The sequence below is a fragment of the Oncorhynchus mykiss genome, chromosome 12, assembly GCF_013265735.2.
Source record: "Oncorhynchus mykiss isolate Arlee chromosome 12, USDA_OmykA_1.1, whole genome shotgun sequence".
In the NCBI taxonomy this organism is placed as follows: domain Eukaryota; kingdom Metazoa; phylum Chordata; class Actinopteri; order Salmoniformes; family Salmonidae; genus Oncorhynchus; species Oncorhynchus mykiss.
Window position 1 is genome coordinate 37,382,637 of NC_048576.1, and position 17,456 is coordinate 37,400,092.

Consider the following 17,456-nt stretch of genomic DNA (forward strand, 5'->3'; position numbering starts at 1 on the left):
TAGCCTGTGTGTGTGTCCCAGTGTGGGATCTGATTGATGGCCGCTGAGAGCAGGGAGAGCCTCTGTCCTTGCCCACCGATTAAATTCTCCCCGGCTGCTGTCCTTGTATTGAAATGAAAATCTTTTCTAGCTTTTATTCTCTGTCTGGAGCATTGGGCTTAAGCACAGAGAGGGACTCATCCATCAGCCAGGGGTGTGTGTGAACTTGTCCGTCAGGTCTCCCCCACGGTCATCTGTCTGTGTCCACCTCCTGACACCACCGTCACACACCACATACCTACTCGCATACATACTGTACACGCACACACACCACATACCTACTCGCATACATGCTGTACACGCACACACACCACATACCTACTCGCATACATACTGTACACGCACACATCACATACATACTGTACACACACACATACCTACTCGCATACATACTGTACACGCACACACACCACATACCTACTCGCATACATACTGTACACGCACACACACCACATACCTACTCGCATACATACTGTACACGCACACACACCACATACCTACTCGCATACATACTGTACACGCACACACCACATACATACTGTACACACACACATACCTACTCGCATACATGCTGTACACGCACACACACCACATACCTACTTGCATACATACTGTACATGCACACACCACATACCTACTCGCATACATACTGTACACGCACACACCACATACCTACTCGCATACATGCTGTACACGCACACACACCACATACCTACTCGCATACATACTGTACATGCACACACCACATACCTACTCGCATACATACTGTACACGCACACACCACATACATACTGTACACGCACACATACCTACTCGCATACATACTGTACACACACACATACCTACTCGCATACATACTGTACATGCACACACCACATACCTACTCGCATACATACTGTACACGCACACACCACATACATACTGTACACACACACATACCTACTCGCATACATACTGCACACGCACACATACCTACTCGCATACATACTGTACACGCACACACACACATACTGTACACGCGCACACACACACACATACCTACTCGCATACATACTGTACACGCGCACACACACACACATACCTACTCGCATACATACTGTACACGCGCACACACACATACCTACTCGCATACATATTGTACACGCGCACACCTCATACCTACTTGCATACATACTGTACACGCACACACCACATACCTACTCGCATACATATTGTACACGCGCACACCACATACCTACTTGCATACATACTGTACACGCTCACACCACATACCTACTCGCATACATACTGTACACGCACACACCACATACCTACTCGCATACATACTGTACACACACACATACCTACTCGCATACATACTGTACACACACACATACCTACTCGCATACATACTGTACATGCACACACTACATACCTACTCGCATACATACTGTACACGCACACACCACATACCTACTCGCATACATACTGTACACACACACATACCTACTCGCATACATACTGTACACACACACATACCTACTCGCATACATACTGTACACACACACATACCTACTCGCATACATACTGTACATGCACACACCACATACCTACTCGCATACATACTGTACATGCACACACCACATACCTACTCGCATACATACTGTACACACACATACCTACTCGCATACATACTGTACACACACACATACCTACTCGCATACATACTGTACACACACACATACCTACTCGCATACATACTGTACATGCACACACCACATACCTACTCGCATACATACTGTACACACACACATACCTACTCGCATACATACTGTACATGCACACACCACATACCTACTCGCATACATACTGTACACGCACACACACCACATACCTACTCGCATACATACTGTACACGCACACACACCACATACCTACTCGCATACATACTGTACACACACACATACCTACTCGCATACATACTGTACACGCACACACCACATACCGTACGCTTTCTCTGTTGCCTTTCTAACTCACTCTCAAACTCTCCTTGTTCCCAGTCTCAATTTCTATGCAAAAAACTGTCCCAGGAACTGATTGGTTAAGGTTTGGACTGGCTCAGGAAGAGCTGATCCAAGTCTGCTTTCAGAACTGAAAGAAACCGATGCCTCTTACCCAGATTCTTTAAAACTAACCTAAAATTCATCTTTATCAAACAGAAAAAATAATTTCATCTAGATTCAATAAACAGTCTAATTTCGATACAACATTAAAAGGACTAGTGCAAGACTTAGCAACACCATTGAAATCAAAGGCCTGTGGCCTCCACTAATTTCTCATTAGCCAAAGCGTGATAACGTATGTCCTAGGGTGAGGGGGTTTATGGGTAACGCCGCCGTCCCGTCTGAGCTAGTGAGTCCCGGACTGGTCGGAGCTGGAGCTAGCGACCACAGGGATTCTAATTATGACTAGCTAATTAAAGAGTGGGCGCTAGGGAAGTGATGACTGCTAAAAGACAGCCAGGAAGACCCAAGGACATTGTTGTTGCCAGCCACCGTGTTGGTGTTGTTATTGTCCCCAGGTTGATGCGAATAAAGCTACTGTCTAATCAAATTTGGGGCCTCTTTTGCATCGCCGACCCGAGGTAGATCAGTTAAAATGGCACTGGGGTTTTTAACGAAGATGATGAGCTTTTTTTATGCAAAGTCTTCGTGGCTTTTCAAACTAGGTTAGGAGGCAATGAAGAAAGTGTTTGAAGTGTTGGTAAAGATAAGAGAGAACTCTTTCCGTTCAATATCTAAGCCTCTTTTGAACTTGCGAGCTCTTTTCCCGACCGTTGCTGTTTTGTCTGGCCGGTCACCTCGGGGAGTCTTCCAGACAGACAGTGAGATTACTTTCCCAGAATGCTGCAGTGCCCAGTGTGTCTGGGTAGATCTGGAGTCGTCATGGCAGCTCTCTGCTGAGCAACACACAGCGACCCGCTCCACATGACGGCGAGCGGACGCGACATGAGCTTAGCCAGCCTGGTGTGTGTGTTTGTGTGTGTGTTTGTGTGTGTGTTTGTGTGTGTGTTTGTGTGTGTGTTTGTGTGTGTGTTTGTGTGTGTCTGGACTCGTCCTGTGTAAAAACATATCATAGCCGCAATAATGACTGACAGTGAATGGTTTTTGGACTTTGACTAAACCGGACTTAATTTACCCAATCTTAGAAAAAGACCATACACTGCCCCACCAATCCACAGTATCTGTAGAACCATATCTCACTGATACATCTATAGATACACAAAATGGATCAATATTTCCATTCCATCCACATATGCACCACCAGCATGTACGCACTTCATACACTCTGGATCTGGTAAAGGTTGATCTTTTTATAGCGTGCCAGCGCTAGCTAAGCTGACGTCAGCTCATTTGTGGTGATGAAGTGGCACCAGAGGATAGTCAGCCACGCCTCTTAATGAGTGTCTAATGTGAGGGAGCGCCATGCCCCGTTTCCAGAGCTGTCACACCTTCTAGATGAGAGAAGGGGAAGCAGCTCGATGACAAACACACACAGGCCAGGGATGAGGGGGAGGCAAAGGGGAATGGGGGGGATCAGGATGAGGAGGGAGGGCGTTGTGGGGGAGTTGGCGCTCTCTCTCCCGAGGGCCTCCCGCAGCTGTTATAATCAATTACAGCATCAGAACACTGATGTATGATAATTACTTTGAGCCCCCCCCCTCCTCCTCTACGCTCTATCCTCCCAGACAGACCCCCCCCCCCCCCCCCCCCCCCCCTCTCTACGCTCTCTCTTCCCAGACAGACCCCGTCGCGGACGCGCACGCACGCACACCCACTTATAAACACACACACACACACAGCCTCTCTGCTGTGCAGGGCTACATCACCCCCACCTCTTCCATATATACACACACACCCCTCTCTGTCGGCACCGGGGCGGAGGCATGATGAATTACATTTACTGGCTGTCCTACATTAAGTATCCTTTCTCCATCATTTTCACCACAAATTAGCCACGACAATGTATAGATTAAAGAGATGACTTTAGAACCAGAGAGGGAGATCGGGAACGCAGGGAGGGAGAAAGGGAAAGAGAGAGAGAGAGAGAGAGAGAGAGGGAGGGAGGGAGAGAGAGAGAGAGGGAGAGAAGATCAGAAATTAATGGCTTTTAAAATGGGCCCGTAGATTAGATAGGCAAGCTGACATTTACATGTCTGTCTGCTTAATCCAGGGCTGGCCAGAAAATGTCAAAGTACATGATGTTCTTGGGATGGGGTTTAATGGGACACTTGTTAGATATGGAGCAGGGCAGGCAGACAGGGCAGGGGAGGCAGACAGGGACAGGGGAGGCAGACAGGGACAGGGGAGGCAGACAGGACAGGGGAGGCAGACAGGACAGGGGGGAGGCAGACAGGACAGGGGGGAGGCAGACAGGACAGGGGGGAGGCAGACAGACAGGGCAGGGGAGGCAGACAGACAGGGCAGGGGAGGGGAGGCAGACAGACAGGGCAGGGGAGGCAGACAGACAGGGCAGGGGGGGCAGGGGTGGCAGACAGTGCAGGGCAGGGGAGGCAGACAGTGCAGTGCAGGGCAGGGGAGGCAGACAGTGCAGTGCAGGGCAGGGGAGGCAGACGGGGCAGGGGAGGCAGACGGGGCAGGGCAGGGGATGCAGACGGGGGGGGGGGGAGACGTGGCAGGGGAGGCAGGCAGGGGGGGCAGACGTGGCAGGGGAGGCAGACAGTGCAGGCAGGCGGACAGGGCAGGGGAGGTGGACAGGGCAGGGGAGGCAGACGGGACAGGGGAGGCAGACGGGGCAGGGCAGGGGAGGCAGACAGACAGGGCAGGGGAGGCAGACAGACAGGGCAGGGGAGGCAGACAGACAGGGCAGGGGAGGCAGACAGACAGGGCAGGGGGGGCAGGGGTGGCAGACAGTGCAGGGCAGGGGAGGCAGACAGTGCAGTGCAGGGCAGGGGAGGCAGACAGTGCAGTGCAGGGCAGGGGAGGCAGACGGGGCAGGGGAGGCAGGCGGGGCAGGGCAGGGGATGCAGACGGGGGGGGGGAGACGTGGCAGGGGAGGCAGACAGTGCAGGCAGGCGGACAGGGCAGGGGAGGTGGACGGGGCAGGGGAGGTGGACGGGGCAGGGGAGGCGGACGGGGCAGAGGAGGCAGACGGGGCAGGGGAGGCAGACGGGGCAGGGGAGGCAGACGGGGCAGGGGAGGCAGACGGGGCAGGGGAGGCAGACGGGGCAGGGGAGGCAGACGGGGCAGGGGAGGCAGACGGGGCAGGGCAGGGGAGGCAGACGGGGCAGGGCAGGGGAGGCAGACGGGGCAGGGCAGGGGAGGCAGACGGGGCAGGGCAGGGGAGGCAGACGGGGCAGGGCAGGGGAGGCAGACGGGGCAGGGCAGGGGAGGCAGACAGGGCAGGGGAGGGGAGGGGAGGCAGCCAGGGCAGGGAGGGCAGGGGAGATAGACAGGGCAGGGAGGGCAGGGGAGGCAGGGGAGGGGAAGGCATTTCCTGGAATAAGAGGAGAAACCCATACACTGATTCGTATTCTGTCTCACACACATAGACACACTCTCCCCAATAGATACACCCACAGACAAACATAATAAAAACACTTAATCGCACACACATTCTCACACACAAACACACAGACTCTAAGGCAATCACGGCAGTGGGGCCTAAAGTGTGTTAAAAAAAGTTCCATTTGGTGGAATATGTGACTAGCCGGTGTAATGGGCCAGGCTTTAGAAGCCCATAATGCATCTATCACAGGACATTGTCCCAATCTGTGTCTTTGAGCTCTGGCCGAGGGGAGACCACACAGCCCTGTTAAATAGGACAGCCCAGATGGATGGAAGAGAAAGAGATGGAGGGAGAGACAGCTCCATTGTTTATTTACTTCATCCAAATGTATTCTCAGGAACGCATATGGAATGGACTGTAAAATCACTGTGGGAGCACTGTAAAAGTACCCTCTAAAAGCTGTGAAAAGTGATCAAAAGCTTTTAAAACTAACACAAGGCCATATTGTATTAGTTTATACCTCATTGTGTAGGAGTATGTTAGTGTGTTAGTGTATGCTCTTCACCCAGCACATATAATGTCCTCACTGCCCCTCATTAGAACACAGCACAGTTTGCCCAGCTATAAGTAGCCCTCCCCAGAGGTGTGTGTGGAAGCTACATACAGAGTACACACCCTCCAGGTGCCCCTGAGAGAGAGAGAGAGTGTGTGTGTGTGTGTGTAAGGTGAAGTGTTCCCTTCCCCCTCATGTCTCTGCTCATCCTTTCCCCTCAGCGCTAACATGCCCTCACTCTGTCAGGAACACAGATAGATTCACTGGGAAGGGAAACATGAAGGCACACTGTTTATACCGGTGCCAGCTTTATCCCGGACACTAACCAAGGGTCATATGACTACCGTGTTGCATGTTCAACGTTATTTCCAAACGCTTTGTCCGTATATTGAAGTTGAGTGTTACCTCATACAGATATTTGATCTAAAAATGTAGTTTGGAGCGAAATGTAGTGCTGCATTTGCATATGCAAATGTGTATATATATATCTAGTGTAGGCATACATTGGTATTTAAATTGGTGCCACGGTACAGTATCTTTGGAACTAAAAGCCTTTGGTTGCAGTTGAACAGGGCCAGTCATGGAGTAATGTGTTTATCTAAAAGCCAGCGAAAGCCGTTTTAGGTATTTTTAGTGTCACCAGTGTCAGAGTTAAAAGCAGCAGGCAGCTGTACGTCCAGATGCAGCTATCTCTCTCTTTCGCTCTCTCCCTCATCCGCTCTACTATCAATCCATCTTCTGGCGTGAAGACAAAACAGAATGCCCTGTGAGGGAAAGCAGAAAACATTGCCCCCTCTTTCCTCCCCTCCCTCCCTCCCTCCCTCCCTCCCTCCCTCCCTCCCTCCCTCCCTCCCTCCCTCCCTCCCCCAGTGCAATGTCCCCCTGGGGGCCACTGCGGTACTGACATGGCTGGGCTGTGGGTCACTGGCACCATGTCACAGGACAACCTGTCATGTGGAGAACCCCACCCATCCCAGTCCCCTCCCTCCCTCCTCTGTCCCCCTCTCGTCCCCCTCGCGCCACGCTGCCAGATAAAATGTCACCAGTAGGTTTAGCAAGCCGGGCGGGAGATGCGAGCTGACTGCTTCCCTCCTCCACACACCCAGACACACACCCACATACTCCCCCCTCAGCTGTTTCCCCCAGCACGGCAGGGAGGTAATCACTAGTGACGGCTCCCCTCGGCTGCTCACTTTAGGGCCGCAGCCAGCCGCGCACACACAGAGACACACAGCTCATGCACATACCCTCACACAAATACGCATAACATGCACACGCACCCTCAGTAATTGTTTTCCCAGACTTCAGAAATCATTTTAGCAAACAACTGAAGCCTTCCTCCTGACCTCGGCTGGGGATAACTGATGACTTGTCCCTCCTGTGCTGTGCTGGCAGCCAGGCACAATGTAGTGTAGGATACCCCTCTCACTGTAGGACTATGTCTGTCTGCTCTATCCGCTACCCTCTCCACAGAGCAGGACAGGAGAAAGTCCTAGTATCGCACACACACACATATACAGTTGAAGTCAGAAGTTTACATGCACTTAAGTTGGAGTCATTAAAACTCGTTTTTCAACCACTCCACAAATTTCTTGTTAACAAACTATAGTTTTGACACAAGTAATTTTTCCAACAATTGTTTACAGACAGATTATTTCACTTATAATTCACTGTATCACAATTCCAGTGGGTCAGAAGTTTACATACACTAAGTTGACTGTTCATTTAAACAGCTTGGAAAATTCCCGAAAATTATGTTATGGCTTTAGAAGCTTCTGATAGCCTAATTGACATCATTTGAGTCAATTGGAGGTGTACCTGTAGATATATTTCAAGGCTGACCTTCAAACTCAGTGCCTCTTTGCTTGACATCATAGGAAATTCAAAAGAAATCAGCCAAGACCTCAGAAAAAAATTGTAGACCTCCACAAGTCTGGTTCATCCTTAGGAACAATTTCCAAACGCCTGAAGGTACCACGTTCATCTGTACAAACAATAGTACGCAAGTATAAACACCATGGGACCATGCAGCCGTCATACCGCTCAGGAAGGAGACTCGTTCTGTCTCCTAGAGATGATTGTACTTTGGTGCGAAAAGTGCAAATCAATCCCAGAACAACAGCAAAGGACCTTGTGAAGATGCTGGAGGAAACGGGTACAAAAGTATCTATATCCACAGTAAAACGAGTCCAATATCGACATAACCTGAAAGGCCGCTCAGCAAGGAAGAAGCCACTGCTCCAAAACCGCTATAAAAAAGCCAGAATATGGTTTGCAACTGCACATGGGGACAACAATCGTACTTTTTGGAGAAATGTCCTCTGGTCTGATGAAACAAAAATAGAACTGTTTGGCCATAATAACCATTGTTATGTTTGGAGGGAAAAGGGGGAGGCTTGCAAGCCGAAGAACACCATCCCAACCGTGAGGCACGTTTGTGGGGGTGCTTTGCTGCAGGAGGGACTTGTGCACTTCACAAAATAGATGGCATTATGAGGATGAAAAATTATGTGGATATTGAAGTAACATCTCAAGACATCAGTCAGGAAGTTAAAGCTTGGTCGCAAATGAGTCTTCCAAATGGACAATGACCCCAAGCATACTTCCAAAGTTGTGTCAAAATGGCTTAAGGACAACAAAGTCAAGGTATTGGAGTGGCCATCACAAAGCCCTGACCTCACCCTATAGAAAATGTGTGGGCAGAACTGAAAAAGCGTGTGTGAGCAAGGAGGCCTACAAACCTGACTCAGTTACACCAGCTCTGTCAGGAGGAATGGGACAAAATTCACCCGGCTTATTGTGGGAAACTTGTGAAAGGCTACCCAAAAGGTTTGACCCAAGTTAAACAATTTAAAGGCAACTCTACCAAATACTAATTGAGTGTATGTAATATTTTGACCCACTGTGAATGTGAAAGAAATAAAATGAAATAAATCATTCTCTCTACTATTATTCAGACATTTCACATTCTTAAATTAAAGTGGTGATCCTAACTGACCTAAAACAGGGAATTTTTACGAGGATTAAATGTCAGGAATTGTGAAAAACTGAGTTAAAATGTATTTGGCTAAGGTGTATGTAAACTTCCGACTTCAACTCTAGCTACACACACGTCAGGGTACACAACGTCCTTCCTTTTTGTAGTCACGGGCCTAGGAGTGCCAAGACGAGCGTGTTGGACATGCTCACCTCATCAGCTCTGAAATGTGACAGACAAGTCCATTTTAATTCACATCAGATGTTTTGTGTTCAAGTTGATTTACTGTAAAGCACGCTGCTTGAGCAGAATCATAAATCTCACTCAGAATGCATACAGCCAACACGTACACACGTATCTGATCTACTGACAGGCGCCTTCCTGTCAATGCAACTCAACGTGCACTTTTCCTACTGAGGCGCAGAGGAAGAAAATTGCACATGCAGTGATTTTCTACTCAACTGCTCCACGTTCTCTCTCTCTCACTCTCACTCTCTCTCTCTCTCCCCCCCCTCTCTGTTCATATCTGACAGACTGCTGTCTCATGGGGAGAGTTGATTGTCCGTGCAATGGGCCATCACACAGCCATTGGGTAGAGGGAGGGGAGTGGGAGGGGGAGCTGGTGGAGATGACAGAATCACAGCGACAAGTTAGCGCCAATCATTCTGTCTGTGTGTGCATGCTGGAATGACTGCTTGTTTGACGGAGCATTGGAGCAGAGTACATGTAGCCCATAGAGTTAGCTAGAGACTAGCTGATAGACAGAATGAGTACTAATGTTGTAGGGGCACTAATGTAGTTGTTGGAAATACAGTAAAAACCTAATTGTACTGAGTTGCTTGTGATTAGAGAATAACTTGGGTCCCAATTCAATCAATTGCAGATTGAGAGTCCCCCCTCCTAAGGGTTTAAATTTTGAATATACATTTTTGTGTTTGTTGTGTTGCTATTGAAATGTGCAAATTTTGAGTGTCCCCCAAAAAATGTAGTTGTCTGTTTTTAACTGCCTGTCTCTCTCTGACCGTTGGTTCTTTCTCTCATGTCTCCACAGAAAACACCCCAAAGACCTCAGCCAGCTGCAGCCCGGCCCCGGAGTCCCCCCTCAGCTCAGCCGAGGAGTCCGTGAAGAGCCTTGGGGAGCAGGGGGGAGGAGGAGGGGGATGTGGAGGAGGATCATCCCAGGTCCCCCTCAGGGAGCCCAGCGAGCCCTCTGAGTCCCAGCCCGGCACGCCACTGCCCGTCCCCGGCCACTCAGGTCTCAGCATCCAGGAGATGGTGGCCATGTCCCCAGAGCTGGACACCTATGTCATCACCAAGAAGGTCAAGGAGGTGCTGACCGACAACAACCTTGGTGAGTTGGAGTGGCGTTATCATACCACTCTGGTCTTGTCTTTCAACAGTCACTTCTTCAAGTCTTCTTTTCCAATTGATCAGCACAACAAAGCATTCAGTTCCCCCCCTTCTCCCCCGAGTTGCGCAACTCGCCTTATTCACCTCGTCTGCTATTAATGTGTCTAGCACCCACCTGGGTGATGCCACGGCAGCCATTTTGTGCCAGAGCATTCACCAGTGACCACACATGAGCTATCGCAGTGGAGAGGTGAGGAGCGATTGTTACATTGTGCCAATGCTACTGTGTACTCCTCACCAAGAAGCACAAACTCCTAACAAGCTTTTCTCCCCTCCCACTGACTAATAATAATTTGTTTAGATTAGAGTTACAACACATTAAACTAATAAGGTTGTGCTGGGTTCGGTGCATGTGTCATCATTGTACGCAGTATCTCCACTCCAGAATGGGGAAATGCTCTTTACCCCACACCAGCGTCATACTGGGCTGCCAAGGCAGACAGGAATAAACCAGTTGCCATGTTCCTCAAGCTGGCCAGCTAGCTCGTTAGTCGTTCCCTCGGCTAAAATTAACCAGCCCAACTATCAACTCACACAGCAAAGGAACAGAGAGCACAGTGTCCACACTGTCCTGGTCGTGCTTAAAGACTAAGTGTTTCCTGGCTAGCCTCTGAGCCAGTTGGATAACGTGGGTCACTTATCTGTTGAACATTGAGTTACAGTATGGTCGATACTATCAGATGATACTAGCCAGATTAATATTGGGACAAAGCCTGGTTGTCATAGGGCTGCGCTCCACCTCGTTCCCAGACCTCTCAATTAGCCCCACAGAGAAGAGCTCCCTCCATCTGTTCCCTAGACCTAGCCACAGCTCACCTCCTCCTCCTCTCCCCTGTCAGGGCAGTGAGGCGGCCAGGGCCAGTGATGGATGGTGTCATTTAGCAGCTCCCTTCAGCCAAACTCCCATGTCTGTCAACTACTGTAGCACTGCACCCTCTTGGCTGGGTTGATGTAAAATGCAATTTTTTCACTTCCTCACCTGAATATTTAAAGGTAATACAAATAGTAATGTGTATAGCCTAGTCACTCTTCTACCTTATATAGTTCACTCCTTGATATCGGTAAGGCAATCAACAATGTAGGTATCCATTTTGGTGTGGCACTCTGTTGGGTGATTTAGGAGCATGATTTCTTCTTCTTTGTAATTCACATGTTTTGAGATTCACACCGACACATGATGCACACAGCCAAATCATTTTTTATAGGACTCGAAGTGGTGCGTGCAAATGTGGCCAATCATTGTGATTTTTGTTTCGCACACGTTTTAGGAAATATGGGCACAAAGGATGCCTCTCAATGAACATGTTTGCGCCTGCTGCTTGTACCCAAATCTAGCTGGTGGTCAATAATGTATTTTCTTAGGTCCTTTGATTTATGGCATTGGAATTGTGTGATTTGATTTAGACCTTAATGGTTCATTAAGAATAGATGAACAAGTTCACCCTTGTACTTGACTTTACTTTCATACACAGGCTGAGCTCCACAGGGCTGCTGTGTGCATCACTGCATCCAATTGCAATAAGAACAGGGCTTGAGGTGTGTGTGTGTGTGTGTGTGTGTGTGTGTGTGTGTGTACTATAAGAGAGAGTGTGTGTTCGGTGCAAAACAAAGCCCTGTCGGAGTCAGTGAGAGAAGGAAATTGTGAAGCAGCCCTTCCATCTCCGTGCATCACGCACACGCACATACCCCAAGAGATTCTCTCAGCGGGACTAGCGTCACCTGTTCTGTCTCCCAGCCTTATGCTGTCTACTCATCCACTTCTCTTCCCTTTAGAGGAGCTGCTCCCCAAATCCCAGCGCCTTTCAGTAGCGCTTCACATCTCTGCCTCTCTCTCTCACCGCCACGCTGCCTGCCTGCGTTTGTTCAGCTGCCCCAACGCTCAGCTCCCCAGCATGAAACACTGTGAGAAGCACAGTGAAGAGCAACACCACCCTCCCTCCTCGCTGCCAAAGGCATGTTTGAGGGGTCCCCTGGGACATAGTGTGGGGAAATGTAGCTCCGCAGCGCTCTGTGTGAGAGCTCGCCAGCTTTGAAGCCTTTCAAGAACCTGAGGTTCTGCTGTGGTGAATGTTTATGCTGCGAACCGAGAGAGAGGCCTCGGTTGTTGTTTTTTATTTATTTATGTGAATCCAGACCTTTTTTTAATGCCTTTAAAACAACTCAGGCACTCAAACGCAAGTCAAAGACTATTTAAACTGTCTCTTCTCTGATTGAAGTCAGCCACAGTTGCAGCAGACTAAACGCTGCCAACTTCTGATGGCAAGTTTTCAATGCCGCCCTGCCCTGTACCTTGGAAACTTAAAGGACATGTAATGTTGATGCGTGTTCGTGCGTGGAATTCAAGTTTATTCCAATAGCAAGCTAAATGAAAAAAAGGTGAGTTGAATGTTGACAATAGCTTTCCAGATAACATTTTTGTAATGTTACCTGTAATGTTACCCGTATAGTTCCCCTAATATTTGAGTGTCCAGTTTTATGTTAGTTAGGGGAGCATTCTAGCTATGTTAGCAAAAACCTTAAGATGACCTTTTTAACGTGTTTTGGTGTTAAAGTTAGGAGCAAATTCCCTTAAAGTCAAGCAGAACTTATCTACACTGAACAGAAATATAAACTCAACATGTAAAGTGTTGGTCCCATGTTTCATGAGCTGAAATAAAAAGTCCCAGAAATGTTGTTTACATCCCTGTTATTGAGCATTTCTCCTTTGCCAAGATAATCCATCCACCTGACAGGTGTGGCATATCAAGAATCTGATTAAACAGTATGATCTTTACACAGGTGCACCTTGTGCTGGGGACAATAAAAGGCCACTTTAAATGTGCAGTTTTGTCACGCAACACATAAAGCTCTTTAGTGGGCCAAACCGAATTCTGATTTGGTGGGCCTGGCTCCCCAGTGGGTGGGTCTGTGCCCTCCAAGACCCACCCATGGCTTCACCCTTGCCCAGTCATGTGAAATCCATAGATTAGGGCCTAATGAATTTATTTAAATTGACTGCGTTTATATTTTTGTTCAGTATGGAACGTGGTTGCAATGTTCTCAGAATACAATATGACATTAAAATATATTGCAAAGAATGTGAGAGTAGGGTGACTCCCCTAGTCGGTATCGAACCCCTAACCACTGTGCCAACAAAGGATGGGCCAGTATATTTAGGCTCTGTCCAGAAGTAACCCCTAACAACGTGACAGGCGTAAGCAATAGGGTAAATGCTTTTTTTAAATAAATCTCAGCTCTGTTAAAAGTACACTCAAGGAAATAATTTATTGATCATAGTGATTCAGGAGAGTAATTAAAACAGGTTAATATACCCCACCAACCTTTAAAAAACTATACAGAAAGTCCTTCAGATGTTGAAATGGGCTAAATCAATGATGAGAAGAGTTAGATGAACTTATACATGATACGGACATGGTGGCATAGCAGGAAGATCAGAGTACCGTGATCCTAGAGGTTGTGAGTTCAAATCCCTGGTGAGGACATGTTGAATGATAATTACTGTAATCATGTATGTCACATATGGAAGTTGAAAACACTATGTTAAAAGAACTGTGTGTGTGAGTATCCCTAACATTGCCAACAGACAAAGAGCTGTGAATAGATCAGTGGTTCTCAGGGCCTTGATTGCCTCTGCAAAGGTAACAAGACGTGATGTGTAATAAATGTTTCTTTGGACACATAAATGAACATTTTGTGTTTGGTGGGATATTAGTGGAATATTCTCCTAACCCTCAGAAAACACATGGGCCTCCCAAGTGGCGCAGCGGTCTAAGGCACTGCATCGCAGGGCTTGAGGTGTCACGACAGACCCGGTTTTGATCCCAGCCTGTGTCACAGCCGGCTGTGACCGGGAGACCCATGAGGCAGCGCACAATTGGCACAGCATCGTTCGGGTTAGGGGAGGGTTTGGCCAGCTGGGCTGTCCTCGTCCCATCGCACTCTCGCAACTTTTTGTGGCGGGGTGGGTCGGACGCCTGCAAGCTGACTTCGGTCGCCAGTTGTACGGTGTTTCCTCCGACACATTGGTGCAGCTGGCTTCTGGGTTAAACTCGCAGTGTGTCAAGAAGCAGTGCGGCTTGGCAGGGTCTTGTTTTGCAGGGCGCAGGGCGCATGGCTCTCGACCTTCACCTCACCTCTCAAGTTGCAGCGATGGGACAAGACTGTAACTTCCATTTGGATATCAAAAAGGTGTAAAAGTACCAAAAAAATCTATAAAATGAAAAACAACTGGACACATGAATGCTTGTTGTTAACTGGGTCATGCCCTAATTATCATCCTTTTTATAAATGATTATTCTTACAAATATTGCTCTATCCATACTTCAGGCGATGTGGTCTACTGATTCTAGTTGTCTTCTAGTGACGGTCCTCTCTGTCCTTCTCTGAGTTGTGAATCTAACCCCCTCCTCTCTTTCTGATCCCCCCTCCCCCCAGGTCAGCGTCTGTTTGGGGAAACCATCCTGGGTCTGACTCAGGGCTCGGTGTCTGACCTGCTGGCGAGGCCCAAGCCCTGGCACAAGCTCAGCCTGAAAGGACGCGAGCCCTTCGTCCGCATGCAGCTCTGGCTCCAGGACCCACGCAACGTGGAGAAACTCATGGACATGAAACGCATGGAGAAGAAAGGTACTCCTTTTTTCCTTCCCTCTTTCCTCCATCTCTCTGTTTATTTTTACCTCCCTCCCTACCTCACCGCTGTAACCTAGCCCCTTATCCTTTTATACATCTGAATCTAAAATGGTTAAAGCCAAGGGAAAGTATGGCATTTTCCCCGCCTGGCACTCAGAATTTGTGCCATGTTGTCCTTAGATGGGATTTAGAGTTAGGCATGAGTCTGTCCTTCATGTCCTATGTCTTTGCTTTCAAGACAGAGACTAGGATAGAGAGAACACTGATGTAGCTACAAGCTAGCTACCTCCATAGGCCATGGTTTTTACCCACCAACATCTGTCCCTGTACCCCTCCCTGGGAGTGTACCATCCCTCAAGGCCGCCAGGCAACCGTCCTAAACACTCTGTGGGACTTGAAGTAGAGAGAATAAAGTAAAACAAGATGGCAAGAGAGAATGAGATGGAGTGAGAGGACGAGCTAGCGAACAAGGAGGAGGGACGGAGAGGAAGAAGAGCATGGGGGGAGGCATTTCTGATTGCTCTTTTTCCTCCTCTAATAGCCCAGATGTGTCCCCGGGCTGCCGAGTCAAACAGCACATGCCCAGTGCTCCTGGTTAAAAAGAAAAGGGGGTGGAGACGTGTGTGTGTGTGTCGGAGGGGTGGGGGATATGTGTTTCTCAACGCTGTCGAGATCAATCTGGGCACGAGACGTCAACGCTCTCATCAGACATGACGGGCCCCAGTCTCTCCGGGGCCTGCTTATTCAAAGTCCAATGCACTCATCAGAGCACCCTTTTCTCCCCTTCCCGCTCTCCACTCCTCCTCCCCCTCCCTTTCTCCATAAGCAAAGTGAACATTCTTGGAGTGATTAGGCCATTAACACTTCTCCCGGGGTAAAAGTGGCATATATTGGTCCTCCGTTGGGGCTGGGGCTGACGCTAGGCTGGTTATGAGTCAAAGCCCAGTCTGGCGAAGTGTGTTCGGGTAGCGTCACCGTAGCGAAGCACGGAGGATAACTGCAGGGAGACTCCTCATTAGCCTGCTAACACTACGGCCTGGATGTTCTTTTCCCTGCCTAAACCCCCGACCAGGCGACAGGGACTTCTGCTCATAACACAGCTATGGCTACGGGGTTTTGCACTCTGTATGCATGATGATAATGATGTGTGTTTTATATAGTGCTTTTTGTTAGGTCTAAAAGCACTTAAAAGTGTATGGTCAAATGATAGAGCGGCTGATATGGATGGGTATTAAGGCGTAATGGAAACTCTGTTTCCCCTTCACAGATTATCTTGGATAAGCTTAACACTAACCCAGTCCTCTCCTCACTATAACCAATTTGAAGGTAAAAAAAAAAAAAAAAACGAGGCTGACCTATCAGCACTTAAGTAAACTCGTCATACATCTCAAGCTAAAGGGTAACAGGTTAGCCAATAGCCATTAACCATTAGCATGTTGAAGCTAGCATTAAATGTACAGTCATGGAGCCTTTTGTTTTAGATTATTAAGTGTTGCTGCTATATATATATATATATATATATATATATATATATGAAGACGTATCATAAATCATGTTTATGTTTTGGTCCATAATGTGACTTATCTGTTACTTCCATGTCACACATGCCATGTGAACATGTTTAAACGTATCAAGCAGGTCTCGAGAGGAGTCGAACAGTCAATTTCCTCTTTCAATTGTTCTTTCTGATGGGGAATCTGTCTCCTGAGCATGTGTATGGTAATACTGCCCCCTGATGGCAATGTTTATCTTTGATTTTGTGACTCTTGTATTAGAGTATTTAGCTACACCTGTGAACCTTATAAAAGATCACATCCACATTTGTTGAATGCTGTAGTATTTCAGTTGCTGTGGACAGATATCATGTTGTCATGTTGCTTGTGTGAATTTAAAGTGGAATTCAAAGCCCTGTCAGGCAAGTCTACATGGAGTTTACATGGCATCCTCGTACTATAGTTAACCCTTCCATCTCTCTCTGTAGAGGGCTCATATATTTTCAACCCTTTGCCCTCCCATCTCTCCCCGCCAGCGTACATGAAGCGGCGCCACAGCTCTGTGAGCGAGAGCCAGACGGCGGACAGTGGTGGCCTGTCAGGGGGAGACTTCAGCCAGGGGGGCAGCCCCCAGCACGGCCTCGGCCACCACCTGCACCAGCAGCAGCCTCCCCAGCAGCACCTGAAGAAGGCCCGTGTGGTGCTGGCCCCCGAGGAGAAGGAGGCCCTGAAGAGGGCCTACCAGCAGAAGCCCTACCCCTCGCCCAAGACCATTGAGGAGCTGGCGTCACAGCTCAATCTCAAAACCAGCACCGTCATCAACTGGTTCCACAACTATAGGTGGGTGGAG

At 48.5% G+C, this 17,456-nt stretch overlaps 1 protein-coding gene across 6 annotated transcripts in view; it reads left to right on the forward strand.

Annotated features, from left to right (window-relative positions):
• LOC110538892 (homeobox protein cut-like 1) overlaps positions 1-17,456 on the forward strand; it is a 265,307-nt gene that overhangs the window by 237,667 nt on the left and 10,184 nt on the right. For all 6 annotated transcript variants that reach the window (XM_036937497.1, XM_036937492.1, XM_036937496.1 and 3 more), the window contains 3 exons: positions 10,129-10,428; positions 14,922-15,110; positions 17,143-17,446. In XM_036937497.1, the coding sequence (XP_036793392.1) occupies positions 10,129-10,428; positions 14,922-15,110; positions 17,143-17,446 (793 nt within the window). The remainder of the gene's footprint in view (positions 1-10,128; positions 10,429-14,921; positions 15,111-17,142; positions 17,447-17,456) is intronic.